The sequence below is a fragment of the Panthera onca genome, chromosome B2 (assembly GCF_046562875.1).
Source record: "Panthera onca isolate mPanOnc1 chromosome B2, mPanOnc1 haplotype 2, whole genome shotgun sequence".
Taxonomy (NCBI): Eukaryota; Metazoa; Chordata; class Mammalia; order Carnivora; family Felidae; genus Panthera; species Panthera onca.
This window is the reverse complement of record NC_138343.1, coordinates 106,379,285-106,395,853: the sequence shown is the minus strand read 5'-3', so window position 1 is coordinate 106,395,853 and position 16,569 is coordinate 106,379,285. Positions and strand designations below refer to the sequence as shown.

General features: G+C 35.8%; 1 protein-coding gene across 2 annotated transcripts in view; it reads left to right on the top strand.

Annotated features, from left to right (window-relative positions):
* The window catches only part of CEP85L (centrosomal protein 85L), a 164,592-nt gene that overhangs the window by 83,695 nt on the left and 64,328 nt on the right, over positions 1-16,569 (top strand). For both annotated transcript variants that reach the window (XM_060616511.3, XM_060616510.3), the window contains exon 4: positions 7,972-8,093. In XM_060616511.3, the coding sequence (XP_060472494.1) occupies positions 7,972-8,093 (122 nt within the window). The remainder of the gene's footprint in view (positions 1-7,971; positions 8,094-16,569) is intronic.

Below are 16,569 nucleotides of genomic sequence, written 5' to 3'. Positions count from 1 at the left end.
GCCAACAGGCACATGAAAAGATGCTCAGTGTCACTCCTCATCAGGGAAATACAAATCAAAACCACACTCAGATATCACCTGACACCAGTCTGAGTGGCTAAAATGAACAAATCAGGAGACTGTAGATGCTGGAGAGGATGCGGAGAAACGGGAACCCTCTTGCACTGTTGGTGGGAATGCAAATTGGTGCAGCCACTCTGGAAAACAGTGTGGAGGTTCCTCAAAAAATTAAAAATAGACCTACCCTGTGACCCAGCAATAGCACTGCTAGGAATTTACCCAAGGGATACAGGAGTACTGATGCATAGGGGCACTTGTACCCCAATGTTTATAGCAGCACTCTCAACAATAGCCAAATTGTGGAAAGAGCCTAAATGTCCATCAACTGATGAATGGATAAAGAAATTGTGGTTTATATACGCAATGGAGTACTATGTGGCAATGAGAAAGAATGAAATATGGCCTTTTGTAGCAACGTGGATAGAACTGGATGAAGAGTGTTATGCTAAGTGAAATAAGTCATACAGAAAAAGACAGATACCATAGGTTTTCACTCTTAGGTGGATCCTGAGAAACTTAACAGAAACCCATGGGGGAGGGGAAGGAAAAAAAAAAAAGAGGTTAGAGTGGGAGAGAGCCAAAGCATAAGAGACTCTTAAAAACTGAGAACAAACTGAGGGTTGATGGGGGGGTGGGAGGGAGGGGAGGGTGGGTGATGGGTATTGAGGAGGGCACCTTTTGAGATGAGCACTGGGTGTTGTATGGAAACCAATTTGACAATAAATTTCATATATTGGAAAAAAAAGTATAGACTAAAAAATTATAAGAGAAATTAAGTCTGGAAATTTGATGTACAGCATGGTTATTATAGTTAATAATACTGTATGATATACTTGAAATGTACCAAAAGAGATCTTAAATGGTCTCCCCACAAGGAAAAACAAACATAGTAATTTTGTTAGGTGGTGAAGGTGTTAGCTAACTCTATTGGGGTCATTATCAATTCAGCAGTTGTATGTCTTAAACCTACACAATGTACACAATGTTAAATAATATTTAAATAATAATATTTAATGTTTTATAATAAATAATATATTAATGTTATTTAACATTGCGTAGGTTAAATCTGTATAAAAATGGGTGGGGGGGGTGAAGGCCAATGAGAAGAATTCTTTTGTGGTGATGGAAATGTTTTGCATCTTGGCTGTGTCAATATTCTGGTGGTGATAGAGTTTTGCAAAACATTACCATTAGAGAAGCTGGGTAAGTATACATGGGAGCTCACTGCATTATTTCTTATAACTGTATGTGTATCTATAATTATCTCAAAAATTTAAACAAAAGGAAAAAAGATCAGTTGACCATTATGGGTAGGTCTGTTGTAGATCTTTATTCTGTTCCATTCATCTATCTTTATGTTAATACCACACCCTCATGAATATTGCAGCTTTATAATAATAAGTCTTGAAATCAAATATTGTAAACTCTTAACTTTCTTAAATTTCCACAGAAATTTTAGAATCAGCTTGTCGACTTCTAAAACATCTGCTTGGATTTTAATTTGGTTTGTGATTAATCTATAAATCAGTGTAGAGACAAATGATATCTTAATAGTGAAGTACATCTCTCCTTTTTAAAAAATAGTTTTTCATAATGTTTTAGTGATATTTTATAGTTTTCAATGTACAGATCTTGCCATGTGTATTGTTAAAGTTTTTATCTCATGGATATAAATTATATTAAAAAAATTAAATTTGTAATTGTTTATATGCAACACATAGAACTATGATTATTTTTATGTTGCTCTTGAATTGTGCAACCTTGGTAAAGTTATTTTAGTAGGTTTTAAAAATTATTCTATTAATGTGGTAAGTTGCATTCCTGTGGTAAACCTAGGTCATATTATCCATATGTCTATTTTAATTGATTTTGTTAAGAATTTTTATATTTATGTTTATGAGGGATGATGATCTGTAGTTTTCTTTTTCCTGTTTTCTCTGGCTTTGATATCAGAGTAATATTGCCGATCTCATAAAATGTGTGGGGAAATGTTCACTCTTCTGAGTTTGTGGAAGATTGGTGTTAATTCTTTAAATGTTCAGTGGAATTCTACAATGAAACTGTTTGCCTAGAGATTTCTTTTTTCAGGAGTTTTGTTGTTGTTTTTAATCTCTACATTCAATTACTCTTATAGTTTCAGAGCTATTCAATGATCCAGTTCATACTGGATGCATTTTGATAGTTTGTACTCTTTGAGAAGTTTGCCCGTTTCACTGGTGGTTCAATTTGTGTGTGTAGAGTTCCTCCTAATAATTCCCGTTTTTTTTTTTTTTTCTTCATATCTACCGGATCTGTAGTGATATCTTTTGTTTCATTCCTAATATTGGTCATTTGCATCTTCTCCCTTTTTTCTTTTTCAGTCTAGCCAGTTTTGTCAATTTTATTGAAAGAATTTGCATTTTTTTGGCCCCATTGACTTTTGTGTATTTGTTTTCATGTTTTAAACCTAGTGGATTTCTGGGCTTCTGGGTGATTCAATCAGTTAAGTGTCTGTTTCAGCTCAGGTCATGATCTTGCAGTTCATGAGTTTGACTCTGTGCTGACAGCTCAGAGCCTGGAGCCTGCTTTAGATTCTGGGTCTCCATCTCTCTCTGCCCCTCCCTCATTCACGCTCCGTCTCTCAAAAATGAATGTTAAAAAAAACACAAAAAACAAAAAAACCTAGTGGATTTCTGTTCTTACCCTTGTTTTCTTCCATCTGGTTTCTTTGGCGTATATTTTGTAGTTTCTGAAGATGGGAGTTTAGATCACTGAGTTGAGACCATTTCTCTAATTTAATGATTTAGTGCTATAAATTCTTTTCTTGGTCCTGTGTTAGCTACATCTCACAAATTCTGATATATTTTCAGTTTCATTCAGTCAACCTATGTATTATTTAGAAGTGTGTTTTTAAAATGGTGGTACTGTTTTAATGTGAATTTCTGCATTTGCTGCGAAGTGTATTTTAAATCTTCTTAGTTTATAACATGCTTTATTATTATTCTTCAAGCCTTCCCTTACTGTTTCTCAAAAATTTTTCTCTTGCACTGTTTTATCTTTTCTTAACATTTAGGTAGAAACTACCTATAAAATTACTACCTGATGTAATAAGTAGTAGACTCACTTTTGGTAATTGTTATTTTCTCAAAAAGTTTGCAATTTCATGTAAAATTTTAGATTTATTGATATGCTGTATATACTTTAAATACAGTAAAAACAGTATTTTAACTGTTTTAACTATTTAACAGTAGTTTAATGTATTTACTGTTTAACTATTAAACAGTAGTTTAATGTATTTAACTATTTAACAGTAAAAACTGTTAAATACAGTTTAAAGTATTCTTTGCATATATATGAGAGAGAGAGAGAGAGATGCAGTCTCTTTTGCAACTACCCAACTTTGATGGGGAAAGCAGCCATAGATAATATATAAAAGAATGAACATGGCTATGTTCCAATAAAACTTTAATTATGAGCCCTGATTTTTAAATTTCATATAATTTTCCCATGTCATAAAATATTTTGTTTATATATGCCTATCATTAAAAATGACAATTATGGAGACTTTTTTCATCTAAGGCTTTTATAACAAGGTCATATCATTATATAATAAAACCATATTAAACAAAGTTATAAAATTCGACCTGAAGTAGAGTTTTAAAAGATTTTGTAAAAAAATCATATTGTGAAGTCTCAACTAGCAAGGCAGCCATTGTACCTTTATGATTTTTTAAAAATTTATTTCATTTCATTTCATTCATTCATTCATTCATTTATATTGAGAGAGAGCACAAGCATGAGCTTGTCCTGACACGGGGCTCATATTGTATATGTGTAGTATATATATGAGACTACAAATATTTAAAACTGGGGCTTGATCTCATGACCTGAGCCAAAATCAAGAATCAGACACTTAACTGATCGAGCCCCCCAGGCACCCCTGTACCTTTATGATTTTGCATAGAATATAAACAATGCTTTACTATTAAAGAAAAGGAACAACTAATGAAATTTAAAAATTGCTTTTAAGTTTACCTATAACATTTAGTTGTGTGTCAGATTTTGTTCTTCTTTTTAATCTTTTATGAGTTAGAGTTAAGGTTCAGTAAGGAAGACTATCATGCTGCTGATTTGGTAATTCTTTGTTACATTTTTTAAAAAATGAGGTATAATTGACATTTAACATTATATTAGTTTCAGGTGTATAACATAATGATTTGATATTTGTATATGCTATGAAATGGTCACCATTATGTCCAGTTACCATCTGTCACCATACAACTGATGAAAATAACTTGAAGCAGTTCAGACTTCAGTCTTGGCAAGGCTAAAAGAGAATCTGACAGAAGTTAGCATAGGATTATTTTGTACCAAATTTATTTTGAGAGACAGAGTGAGCGCAGGAGGGGAAGAGAGAGAGGGAGAGAATCCCAAGCAAACTCCACGCTGTTAGCGTAGAGCCTGACACGGGACTTGATCTAATGAATCATGAGATCGTGACCTGAGCCAAAATCAAGAGTGGGACACTTGACCGGCGGAGCTAGCCAGGCACTCCATTATGAAACTTTTAATATTTACTCTTTTAGCAATTTTTAAATGTTAATGCATCTTTGTTATAAGGGAAGCTGTTCTTTTTTTCCTTTATTTCTGTTTGCTCAGTTTCATAGCTCAATTTTGATTTGTTTTCCAAAGAGTTTAGATCAAGGGAGCTACAAATCAGAAGAATAAATTTTCATGTTGTTTTGTGTATATTCATGGAAGTATTTGGTAAGTGCTTTAGCAGTCCATTCTGCCAGTGATTCAGGTGCTGTAAGCCAGGCAGTATCATTATTTGCTTTTCTCTTCAAAACTATTGTTATTTGCTTTTCTCTTGCAAACCTACTTTTTCATTCTCTTTACTCTCTTTCTTATACCAAGAAGTGTTTCAAAACAAGAAAAGCCTTCTCATTGGGAAGTTGTCAGCCATAGGGAAATTCTTTAGCAGAAGACATATCAAGAGTAGAGTAGTTCATCATCTCTTGCCTGGGCTTTTGTGTTGTTGTTGTTGTTGTTTTTACTTTTTTTTTTTTTTTTTTTTTTTTACTTTTTTTGAGCTGTGGGCATTTGTCTTATTGAAATAGGAACAAGATATAGAAGGTAAACATAGCTTCAGTATTATAGTATCAGTCATTCCTGACATGTGGTAATCAGAAATGGAGGAACCTTTCTTAAGTCTTTGGAAGAAGAAACTATACCTGAGATTTTTTTTTGTTAGGTATGATAACAATATACAAAAACCATTATTTAAAATATCTGTCTACTGGCATCAGGATATTAATATATAACTCAATATATATGTAAAGTGTATATTCATTTTTAGTCATCAAATAAATGAAATGTTTAGTATTATAGCACAAATGGCTTACCAAATCATTAATTTGATAATTTCCAAATCTTACATTGAGTTTTGGAATTGTTGAGATGGTTTTTTATTTTGCTTATTAGCTTTTACTAGTTTTAATGAATTCCTGTTTGAGCTATAATTTGACAAAATAAATTTAATCAAGTGACTTAACCCACTAAATTGGTAGTCATTAAGTAATATGGAGTTGCAATAAGTAGAGACTTTCTCATAATTTCAGCAATATTGTTTATGGTGCGGAATTCTCTTTTAGCTCCTAAGAGCAGTTACTATCAAAAATGTTTTCAGCTCTTGTGATGATAGGATATTTTGTGAATACCTTATTTAGGCCATAGTAGAAGCAGTGTAACAATTTCCTTAAGAGCACATGCTCTTTTGTTGGGGTGCCCCTGTTTGAATTTCAGTTCTGCCAACTAAATACAAGCTGGTAGGTAGTTCTGAGATGGAAAATTTTTGGAGGGTTGACTACTTCAGGGAACCAACCAATCAGAAAGGATGCCGTTTATGGATGGAGCATATTGAAGGCCCCTTTTAATGTCAAGAAGTAACTCTTCATTTGTTGGATGATGGAGAGTTCTGAGGAGGGCCTGGATAGTGGAGAGGACCTTTGGGGGTTTGGACAACAGCTAGTTACCAACCACGGTAAAAACACTTCAGTACTGTAGCAACTAATGTATCTTTACTAGGGCATATGGCTGATTATCAGTCTGGGTTGTATGTTAGGCAAAGGAAAGAATGAAATTCAGAGAAGGATCTCTGACTAACCTGGCTATATATTGTTATGTGTCACACTCCAAATATCTGCTCATCTGACAAAGTTATGTTCCCTGTTGTCTCCTGGTTTCTGTCCTTCCTAGTCTGTTCATCTTGTTCTGTCTTCTGCCTGAAACATCCTATCCTGGTATACTTGAAAACCATCTTAATTGAACGGGTTAATATAGGGCTAGTTGATGTCACACAATTAGTGGTTTATTCAGAAATAGGTCTTGCCACTAGCATCTTTGGAAAACAAAGGATAAAAATATCACTGAATGTTTGAATTCTTCTAAAGTTGCTTTGGAGTGTTTCTATAGGATTATTTATCCTGCCAAGGAATTTATGTTCCTACTTGATTTATCAATTGTATTAGTGTCCTAGAGCTGCACAAAGGACACAACTGGGTAGCGTCCACAACAAATTTATTGTCTCACAGTTCTGAAATTTACAAGTCCAAAATCAAGGTGTTGGCTGAGTTGGTTCCTTCTGTGGGCTGTGAAGAAGAATCTGTTCCAGGCTGAGTTCTAGTGGCTTGCTGGCAGTCTTTTATGTTGCTGACGTTTAGATGCATCACTACAATCTCTGCTTTCATCTTCAAATGGTGTTCTTTCTGTATCTCTTTGCATAGAATTTGTGTTCAAATTTCCCCATTACACAGTTTGGGGAATCATACTGGATTCCCCAATCCTAATCGTATTGGATTAGGGCTCACCCCAGTGACTTAATCTTTTAAAAAAAAATTTTTTTAATGTTTGTTTATTTTTGAGAGAGAGACAGAGTGTGAGCAGGGGAGGGGCAGACAGGGAGACACAGAATCCAAAGCAGGCTCCAGGCTCTGAGCTGTCAGCACAGAGCCTGACATGGGGCTTGAACCCACGAGCCGTGAGATCATGACCTGAGCCAAAGTTGGACACTTACTGACTGAGCTACCCAGGTGTCCCCCCTCCCCCCGGGGACTTCATCTTAACTTGATTACTGTAAAGACCCTGTTTCCAAATTAGGTTACCTTTTGAGGTTCTTGGGGATTAGGACTTCAACATATCTTTTTGAGGAGATGCAATCAATCTCTGACTATACTAAGTCATACTTACTAGGGTTTTCTTTTTGTTTGTTTCAGAAATTTGAGGGTATTTGTCATATTGGCTTTTATCAGTATTGATTTGTTTTAAATCTTTGAAATTTCTCTTCAATTCTAAGCAGATTTTTTCTAAATTGTGTACTTTACACTGGAGACCAGTAATCACCCAAATCATATGTGCTTAAGTCATATTTTCTTTAAATATGTTTACTATTTTGTGAAAATATTTTTGCTTTTGAAATTTTAATGTAATTAAATGTGATGTGATGGATGACAATTTGAAGTCAGCATACTACAGATACTGTTTTTATTTCCTTGTAGAAACCTTCCCAGTAATGTTTGTCTAGTCTAACCATGGTACGTTGTTTCATTGTACTTCTTCCTAGGCAGTGAGTGATTAATATCTCACTTACAGAAAGCTTCTACAAGATGAGAATAAAATCTTGTATATAGTGTTGTAATAAGGCAGATTAAATATTGTATTGTCACTACTTCATTAGACTTGTACTTTTACAGAACTTTCTTGAAATTCTTCAAGTTACGTTGTATTCGCAAGTGTGATTTCAGACAGTCTTAAAAAAACAACGGTTGAGTTTTCTCATTTTTTAATAAAAATCATTGGGAAAATATTAGATGACACATAAATATTTCTTTTAAACACTTCTAGTGTACTAATAGTATAAATATATTTGTGCAGGTTTTGACCGGATCCTCTCGTCAAAGTTATTCACCTTCTGGCTATCAGGATTTCAGTAAGTGGGAATCAGTGCTGAAAATAAAAGAAGGACTGCTAAGGCAGAAAGAAATTGTAATTGATCGGTGAGTCTATTTTCTTATTTACTAAATATTTCAGGCACACAGAAATGTAGATTACTAAAACAAATGGTATCTACTACTTAGAGTTTAAGAAATACAATCTTACAAATACACTGTCTCATTTCTGTCCCTCCCTCATCCCACCCCCTTAAAGAACCCCTATCAGAACTGAGGGTTGGTGTGTTCCTTCTGTTTTCTACCATCCTTTCATTTATGTTAGAGTAACTCATTTGGAAACTCCACTGTCTTTTTTTTATATGTAGAAAGTTAGCTGCAATGCTAATGAACTGTCAGAGCTACAGGCTGTATCTCTGTGTTTTATACTTGGAAACTATCAAATTGGAAAGCTACTTTAAAGTGCTAATACTTTTAACTAGTGTGTGTTAGATATGAAGGCAGAGAAACTATGAAAATCATGAATGTTTAAAATTAAATGACTTACAGATAAGAATTTTGGAAATTTGGGGGGACAGTTCAGAAATGTTGCATTTTTGAGTACCAAAGCTCTGAAAAAAAGTTTTTGTACTTAATAGACAGTCTCCTGATTATTTTGAGCAATGAACATTAATTTTTAATTATATTATCCTTGATGTATGTTAGTTCTACATAAGTTATGTATACTTTAGGGTTAGTTAAACCTGTGTGTGTAGTAATGGGGAAATTGAGGGGACATTTTTTTCTTAATGCTAGTTACTACTTATTTTCATGTGCTTATTTGAGATAAAGTAGTAGACATTTTAGCCTTAAAATTAAATCCCAGTTCAAATCTTTCAATATACTTAGGGGCGCCTAGGTGGCTTGATCGGTTGTGTCTGACTCTTGATTTTGGTTCAGGTCATCATCTCACAGTTGTGGGCTCAAGCCCCACATCGGGGTGTGCGCTGTCAGCACAGAGCCTGTTTGGGATTCTCTCTCCCTCTCTCTCTGCCCCTCCCCCACCTGTATGCTCACACACACTCTCTCTTCCCCAAAATAGATAAATAAAACTTAAAAGATATTAAAAAGATAAGTATATTTAATAGCTGAAGTTGCAAAAGATTTTACTTAGGAGTTTACCATTATTAAGCAGTATCTACTGGAGGGTAACTAGAGCACGGATATCTGAATTTTTTTTCTCTACTATGTTCCCAACATCTTGAACAGATCCTGGCACTTAGTATATGCTTAATGTTTGATACTTGTGAGGCAGGAGGGGAGAAAGACTTGAGAGACAAGTTGACCAGAGTAAAGCCATTTTGATTTTAGGCTGACTCTTAACCTGAAGGTCAGCAAGTCATAAAAAAGAGTCACAAGATCTGACTCATAGAAACCACAAGACCCCACTCCCTCCGGCGGTAAAAGCCACATAGGTTGGACATTCTTAAAATTGTTCCCTGTGGGTAATTCCAAAACTGTAAAACAATGGAAAAACCAAACTGCCCAATGTGAATGAAAAACCCAAAGTTAAAGAGTACGCTCCTTTCTGTATGGTTAGCTAATTTTAAAACAAACTTATAAAACCCTTTGTTAGAGACAAGGAGGAGCCATCTGCCTCACCTGGGAGGAGAGACCACTACGTTGTCTGTGAAGTAGCAGCTTTCTTGTTTCTACACTTAATAAATCTTTGCCCCTTTCTCTAAATCGCTAGCTCTTAAATTCTTTCCTACACAAAGCTAAGAACCCTCTTGGCCATGGGCCTGACACCCTCCCTCTGGAGGCCTTGCCCGTCTGACATCACTTGCATATTTGATAAATGAATGAAGATTCTAGAAGATAGTTTTGATTGAGTTTATGAAAAGGCTGTATAAAAGTATTAGATATTTTTAGTACAAGTGAATTTTATAAGTGGGTAATTATAGACCCTGTTGGACATATATTTTGTACACTTAGAAATTTAATTCAGGGCGCCTGGGTGGCTCAGTCGGTTAAGCGTCTGACTTCAGCTCAGGTCACGATCTCGCGGTCCGTGAGTTCGAGCCCCATGTCGGGCCGATGGCTCAGAGCCTGGAGCCTGTTTCGGATTCTGTGTCTCCCTCTCTCTGCCCCTCCCCCGTTCATGCTCTGTCTCTCTCTCTCTCAAAAATAAATGTTAAAAAAAAATTAAAAAAAAAAAAAGAAATTTAATTCACTGTACATACTTGAAATTAATATTTTTTAAGCAGACTGAAATTCAGAATTTTATTAATATGGGTGTACTCTCCCTCAAAACAATCAGAATCTATTGACTTTTATTATTTTTTAAACACCATTGTAATTACTGTTCCACTGGGTATAAATAAGTTAATAGGTATCTTAGTTCATTTGGGCTGCTTTAATAAAATATCATAGACTGGGTGGCTTACAAACAACAGAAACTTATTTCTCCTTGTTCTGGAGACGAAGAAGTCCAAGTTGAAGGCACCAGTAGAAGATTCATTGTCTAGTGAGGGTCTTCTTTCTGTTTCATAGATGGCTGTCTTCTTCCTGCAACCTCACATGGTAAAAGAGGTGAGGGAGTTCCTTGGGGCCTCTCTTATAAAGGCACTAATTCTATTCATGAGGACTCTGCCCTCATGACCTAATCATCTCCCACAGGCCCCTAATCTCCTTATACCATCACATTGGGCTTTGGGATTTAATATATAAATTTTTTGTTGGGGTGGGGCACAAACAGTCTATGATAGTAGGAAATGCGTATAATTATCAACATAATCTATTAAAAAAATATATATTTCCCAAGTTTGTATCCTGTAGAAAGGTACTAAGGAAATAATCTAAAATAATGCAAGCTGCTCAATTTCGCATTTCTTTATCTAGTCGCATTTACCTATGCAGCTCCCTTCTTATACCGAGTTTTAGAGCATGAGGCTTCAGTGAGTGAATGTATTTAAAAATCTTAATACTGCCAGATGCATGGGTACCATCAGCAAATAGTAGCCACATACACATGATTTGCAAATAATAGTTTTGTTTCTGGGCTTGTTTCTCCTCAGTAGACTCCAGCCCCCTCACAGAAGAGACTGTTTCTTGTACATTTTATTACTCATAATAGGTACTCACCAAACATTCATTAAGGGGAAATAACTTCATTTTAATGGAAAAGAGGTTAAGGTTGCTGGTTAGCCTGTGCTGTTACTGATACTAGTAGTTCTTATAATTGCTCACCTTTTGCTACTGGATTGATCAGATAAAATTTAGGGATAAGTCATTGTACTTGAGACTGATCCAGAGAGGCCACCCTTAAACCTTCTGCAATGACACAGTGAGTTAATGCTATAAGTAAATGACACTGGCAGGGTAGAGGGGAATTCTCATTTTATCGTTACTTATAGTTTGCAATATGTGTATTTGCTATTTAATTGTGTGTGGAAGTAAAATCACATAATTGTATTAGTAAGCTTTTAAAAATCAGTAGTGCATTCTTTGGTGTAGTGTGGATACTTATTTTATTGAAATCACAGCATCCTTTTAATTGCTTTACATGCTAAGGTTTATGATCAGAATCTTAAAGCAAGGCCTAGATGTATATACTATGATTATTAAAAATTATTGGAACTCCATCCTTATGTATTTGATCAGTTAACATGTGAGATTTTATTGATGGCAATTTGTAGTACATGTCTTTTACTTTGAGAGGGACTCCATAATGCAAGAATAGTTATTTTTCATCACAGGTGTTGAAGTGAGGTTTGGTTACATTTTTTTTTAATTTTTTTTTTTTAATGTTTATTTCTGAGACAGAGAGACACAGCATGAGTGGGGGAGAGGCAGAGAGAAAAGGAGACACAGAATCCGAAGCAGGCTCCAGGCTCTGAACTGTCAGCATAGAGCCTGATGCGGGCCTCGAACTCACAAACCGTGAGATTATGACCTGAGCCGAAGTCCATCGCTCAACTGACTGAGCCACCCAGGCGCCCCAAGATTTGATTACTTTTATCAACTGCTTTAAACATTTAGATAGTTTTAATAGTTCATTTCTAGCTAAGATATTTTGGTTGTTTATACCTAGGCATATAGTATTATAGAATCAATTTCTAAATTTACATTTGACCTTGAACAGCATGGTGGTTAGGGACTCTGATCCTTCTGCACAGTTGAAAATCCATGTATAACTGTTTACTTCCCCCAAACCGAAGTGCTAATAGCCTACTGTTGACCTGAAGCCTTCCTGATAACATAGTCAATCAACACATATATTGTATGTATAACATACTGTAGTCTTAAACTAGAGAAAAGAAAATGTTATTAAGAAAATCATAAGGAAGAAGAAATACATTTAATGGTATTATATGTTATTTGTTGAAAAAAATCTGCTATCAGTGGATCTGCACCTTTCAAACTTTTGTTGTTCCAAGAGTCATATTGTAGTTCAGTCCCACCTTCTGTACTGCAATTCAGTTTTGACACTAAATACCCTAAGTTAGCATCAGACTCCACAGCTTTAAGGGCACACAGTCCCCAACAAGACTGTCTATCTTCAGATGCCAGTCTGAAGGTGGCATCACCAGAATATCCACACTTCTAACCAACTGGCTACAAATCTGGTGAGTTCCCAGAATTTTTATTGGAGTTTCATTGTGTAGGCACAATTGATTAAATCATTGGCTGCGTGATTGAACTCGGTCACCAGGCTCCTCCTCTCCCTGGCGGTTAGATTGGCTCAGAGTCACAGACCTCCAGTAACATGGTTGGCTTTCTGGTGAATAGTCCCTCCCCATCCTAAAGCTGCTATCTAGAGCCTGTGAGTCACCTCGTTCTCATAAATATGAGAGTTTTCCGGGGGGCTCATTAATAATAAACACTCCAAAGATTTAGAGTCTCCTTCCCAGGAACAAAGGCTGTTTCTTTATAACTCTTTATTATTGATTCTCTATTATTTGTAAAATCTTAAGATTTGCAGATACATATGTAAGAACCCTTTTAATATACCTTGGGAGTATTTTCAAGCTATACACTTAGCTTTGTTTGGCAGGCCCACCTTTGGAGAAATTGAAAATTCTGACTAGCCCAAGAAAAATTAATACAATCCATCCTCTTTTTTTTCAAATTAAAAAATACTAACAAAGTATATTTAGAAGTATATTTCGAAACTAAAGCCCAGGGTCATATTTCATATTGTCCCAAAATGTGTGAAAGCTGATTTTGGAAGCCAAGGGTGAGGAGACAGGTTCTTCAAAAACTATTTTATCCCTTGTTTATAGTACTAGAGGTAGTTTGAAAAATGTGAACTAATGAAATAGAGGATACATTTATACATGGTTGTAGGTTTTTCCTTTTATGTGCCCTCTTTTGAAACAGATTGGGAGAAAGGAAATGCATGGAAAATCAAAAGAATAAAATCTCAGGGTGCCTGGATGGCTCAGTCGGTTAAGTGTCTAGCTCTTGATTTCAGCTCAGGTCATGATCATTCTTGTAGTCGTGAGATCAAGTTTCATATTGGGCTCCGTGCTGACCATGGAGCCTCCTTGGGATTCTCTTTTTCCTTTTCTTTCTGCTCCTCTCTCTCTCTCTTTCTCAAAATAAATAAATAAAACTTAAAAAAAAAAAAAACTCTCATCAGTCTTTCTCATTCCATCCTAGATCTTTTGCTACCTGTCCCTTTATTTCAGTTCCCCCCTCTCCTTTTATTTTGGTAATGCATGAGGGGTGTCTCTTTGATAACCATTTCTGTTAAATTATTTAAGATGGTATATTGCGCATAATTCATTTGGTGGTAGTATCCATAATGGCTTCAGAAGCCATTAAGGATTTAAACAAAAAATTTTTTTAATGTTTATTTTTGAGAGAGAGAGACAGAGTGTGAGTAGGGGAGGGGCAGATAGAGAGGGAGACACAAAATCCAAAGCAGGCTCCAGGCTCTGAGCTGTCAGCACAGAGCCCAACAGGGGGCTCGAACTCACAAACCGCAAGATCATGACCTGAGCTGAAGTCGGACGCTTAACCGACTGAGCCACCCAGGCGCCCCAGCCATTAAGGATTTTAAAACTCACAAGGGAAACTATTTTCAGAAACCAAATTTAATTAGAAAAGAAAAGGAACCTTCTCAAAGGTAACAGATACATACTTTTGCTTTTTTGTATTTTCTCAACTAGAGACTGAATTTGTGCATATTCTTATTTGTTCCCTGGATCAGGGACAGGATCACTGCATTTCTAGGTAGGTGCAATATTTCTTTTAGTCACATAGTTGTTGTAGCAGCTCCTTGATTTCACAATTTTGACCTAAATTTTTTAAATATATTTTCTGATTTAAAGGCCATATTTATTAAGTATTCTACCTGATTCCTTTTTTGTTCTGTTGTAATAGTCCCTACTCTGGTCAGGACCTTACTGTCTGTTTCAGTCAATTCTTGGCAAAAGGAAGGTCTGGGACTCACTGGGTACCAGCTCTCACTTTTTTTTTTTTTTTTTAATGTTTATTTATTCTTAGAGAGAGAGAGAGCAAGAGCAGGGGAGGGGCAGAGAGAGGGAGACACAGAATCTGGAACAGGCTCCAGGCTCCCAGCTGTCACCACAGAGCCCGACAACAGGGCTCGAACTCACAAACCGTGAGATCATGACCTGAGCCGAAGTCAGACGCTTAACTGACTGAGCCACCCAGGTGCCCCTCACTTTTTTTTTTTTAACTGTGAAGAAAAAAAAATCACATAACATGAAATCTGTCATTTTAACACATCTTTAAGTATGTAGTACAGTTTTAGCTTATGCATAATTTTTTACAGTAGAGTTCTAGAACTTTTTCAGTTTGCATGCCTGAAACTCTGTACCCATTCAGCAACAACTCCTCAGGTCCTCCTCACCCCAGCCCATGGAAACCATCATTATACTTTTCTGCTTCCATAAGTTTGACCACATTTTTTTGATAATGTAGGGGAGGAAAAAGTTTTTCTTGACCCTTTAGGGCTCCCTGGCTGGATCTTGAAATTAAACTGACAAAACAGATGAACAGTGGAAAAGCATACAAATTTATTTAATACAAGTTTTATGTGACATAAGAGCCTTTATAAGGAAGTGAAGACCCATAGTAACTGACCTATTTTATGCTAAGCTTGTTGAAGAATGGATAGTCATGGAGGAATATGATAGATTAAGAAGTATGAGGTAATTGTGTAGTAAACTGGGAGAAATTAAGCAAGGCATTTTTGGTAGGATTCTTCCTTGGGTCCTTTAGTCTTGAGAGATAGGGATGTACCTTTCCTCTGGGTTTGGGGGGGGGGGCACCTCCCACTTGAGTGTTTTGTGACCTGTTTAGGGAAGAAGGGCAACGGTGGGGAGGAGGTCAGAGTGACCTTGCTTTTGTTATTTCCTCAAACTCCTTTGACTTAAAACATTCAGTATACCAAGGTGCCATATTTTGGGTTAGCATGTCCTGAACCCAGTCAAATCCTCCTATAAGTGGAATGATGCAGTATTTGTCCCTTTATGACTGCTTATTGCACCTAGTATGACATCCTCAAGGTTCATCCATGTTGTAGCATATGACAGAATTTCTTCTGCTTTTTAGACATTGTATGTATATGACATTTTTCTTTATTTATCCATTGATGGACATTTAGGGTGTTTTCATCTCTTGTCTATTATGAATATTACCTTTGTTTTTGAAAGATATTTTGGTTGATATGTAATGCCTTGATTGGCAGTTATTTTCTTTCAGCACTCTGAAGATATTCCATTGCTCTCTGGTTTCTCTTGTCATCCACAAGTCTTCCTGCTGCCATATTGAATTTTGTTATTTTTTGGATGTAATCATTTTTTCTATTTGTTCTCAGCTGTTTTGCTACAATGTGCCTATTTGGTATTTTTGGAGATTAAAGTACTTCTGATTCCAGGTTAATATTTTTCATCAGTTTTGGAAAATTCTTCGTCTTTTCTTTTCAAATACTCTATTGATTTCTCTTTATATTTTTACTAGGACTGCAAAATATCTATGTTAGACAATTATCACCATTTCTCATGTCTTTTTCTTTTATTAAGGAAAGTAGAGAAAAGGGAGGAAAGAGAATTAATTAAATGTTTAACTTAAGAAGACCAGTAAAAGAAGAGTAAACATAAAAGAGAACAAAGGAAATAATAAAAGTAAGAGCAGAAATTAATCAAACGGATAAATCTCTTAGTTCTACTAATCAGGGAAAAAGAAAGATTCAAAATATTAGTAATAAAAAATTATGGATTTCAAGTCAGTATTATAAACTTACATCAGCAAATCTGAACACACAGAAGAAAATGAATAATTTTAAAGGAATACCAAAATTGACTTGAAAAGAAATGGAAAACTTGCATAAATAAGTAATGTTCAAGGAATATAATCAGATGATGTTAACTAGATATATTGAGGTGGTGCCTGGGTGGCTCAGTCGGTTGAGCATCCGACTTCGGCTCAGGTCATGATCTCGTGGTCTGTGAGTTTCGAGTCCCGTGTCGGGCTCTGTGCTGACAGTTCACAGCCTGGAGCCTGCTTTGGATTCTGTGTGTGTCTCTCTCTCTGCCCCTCTCCCGCTCATGCTCTGTCTCTCTCTCTGTCA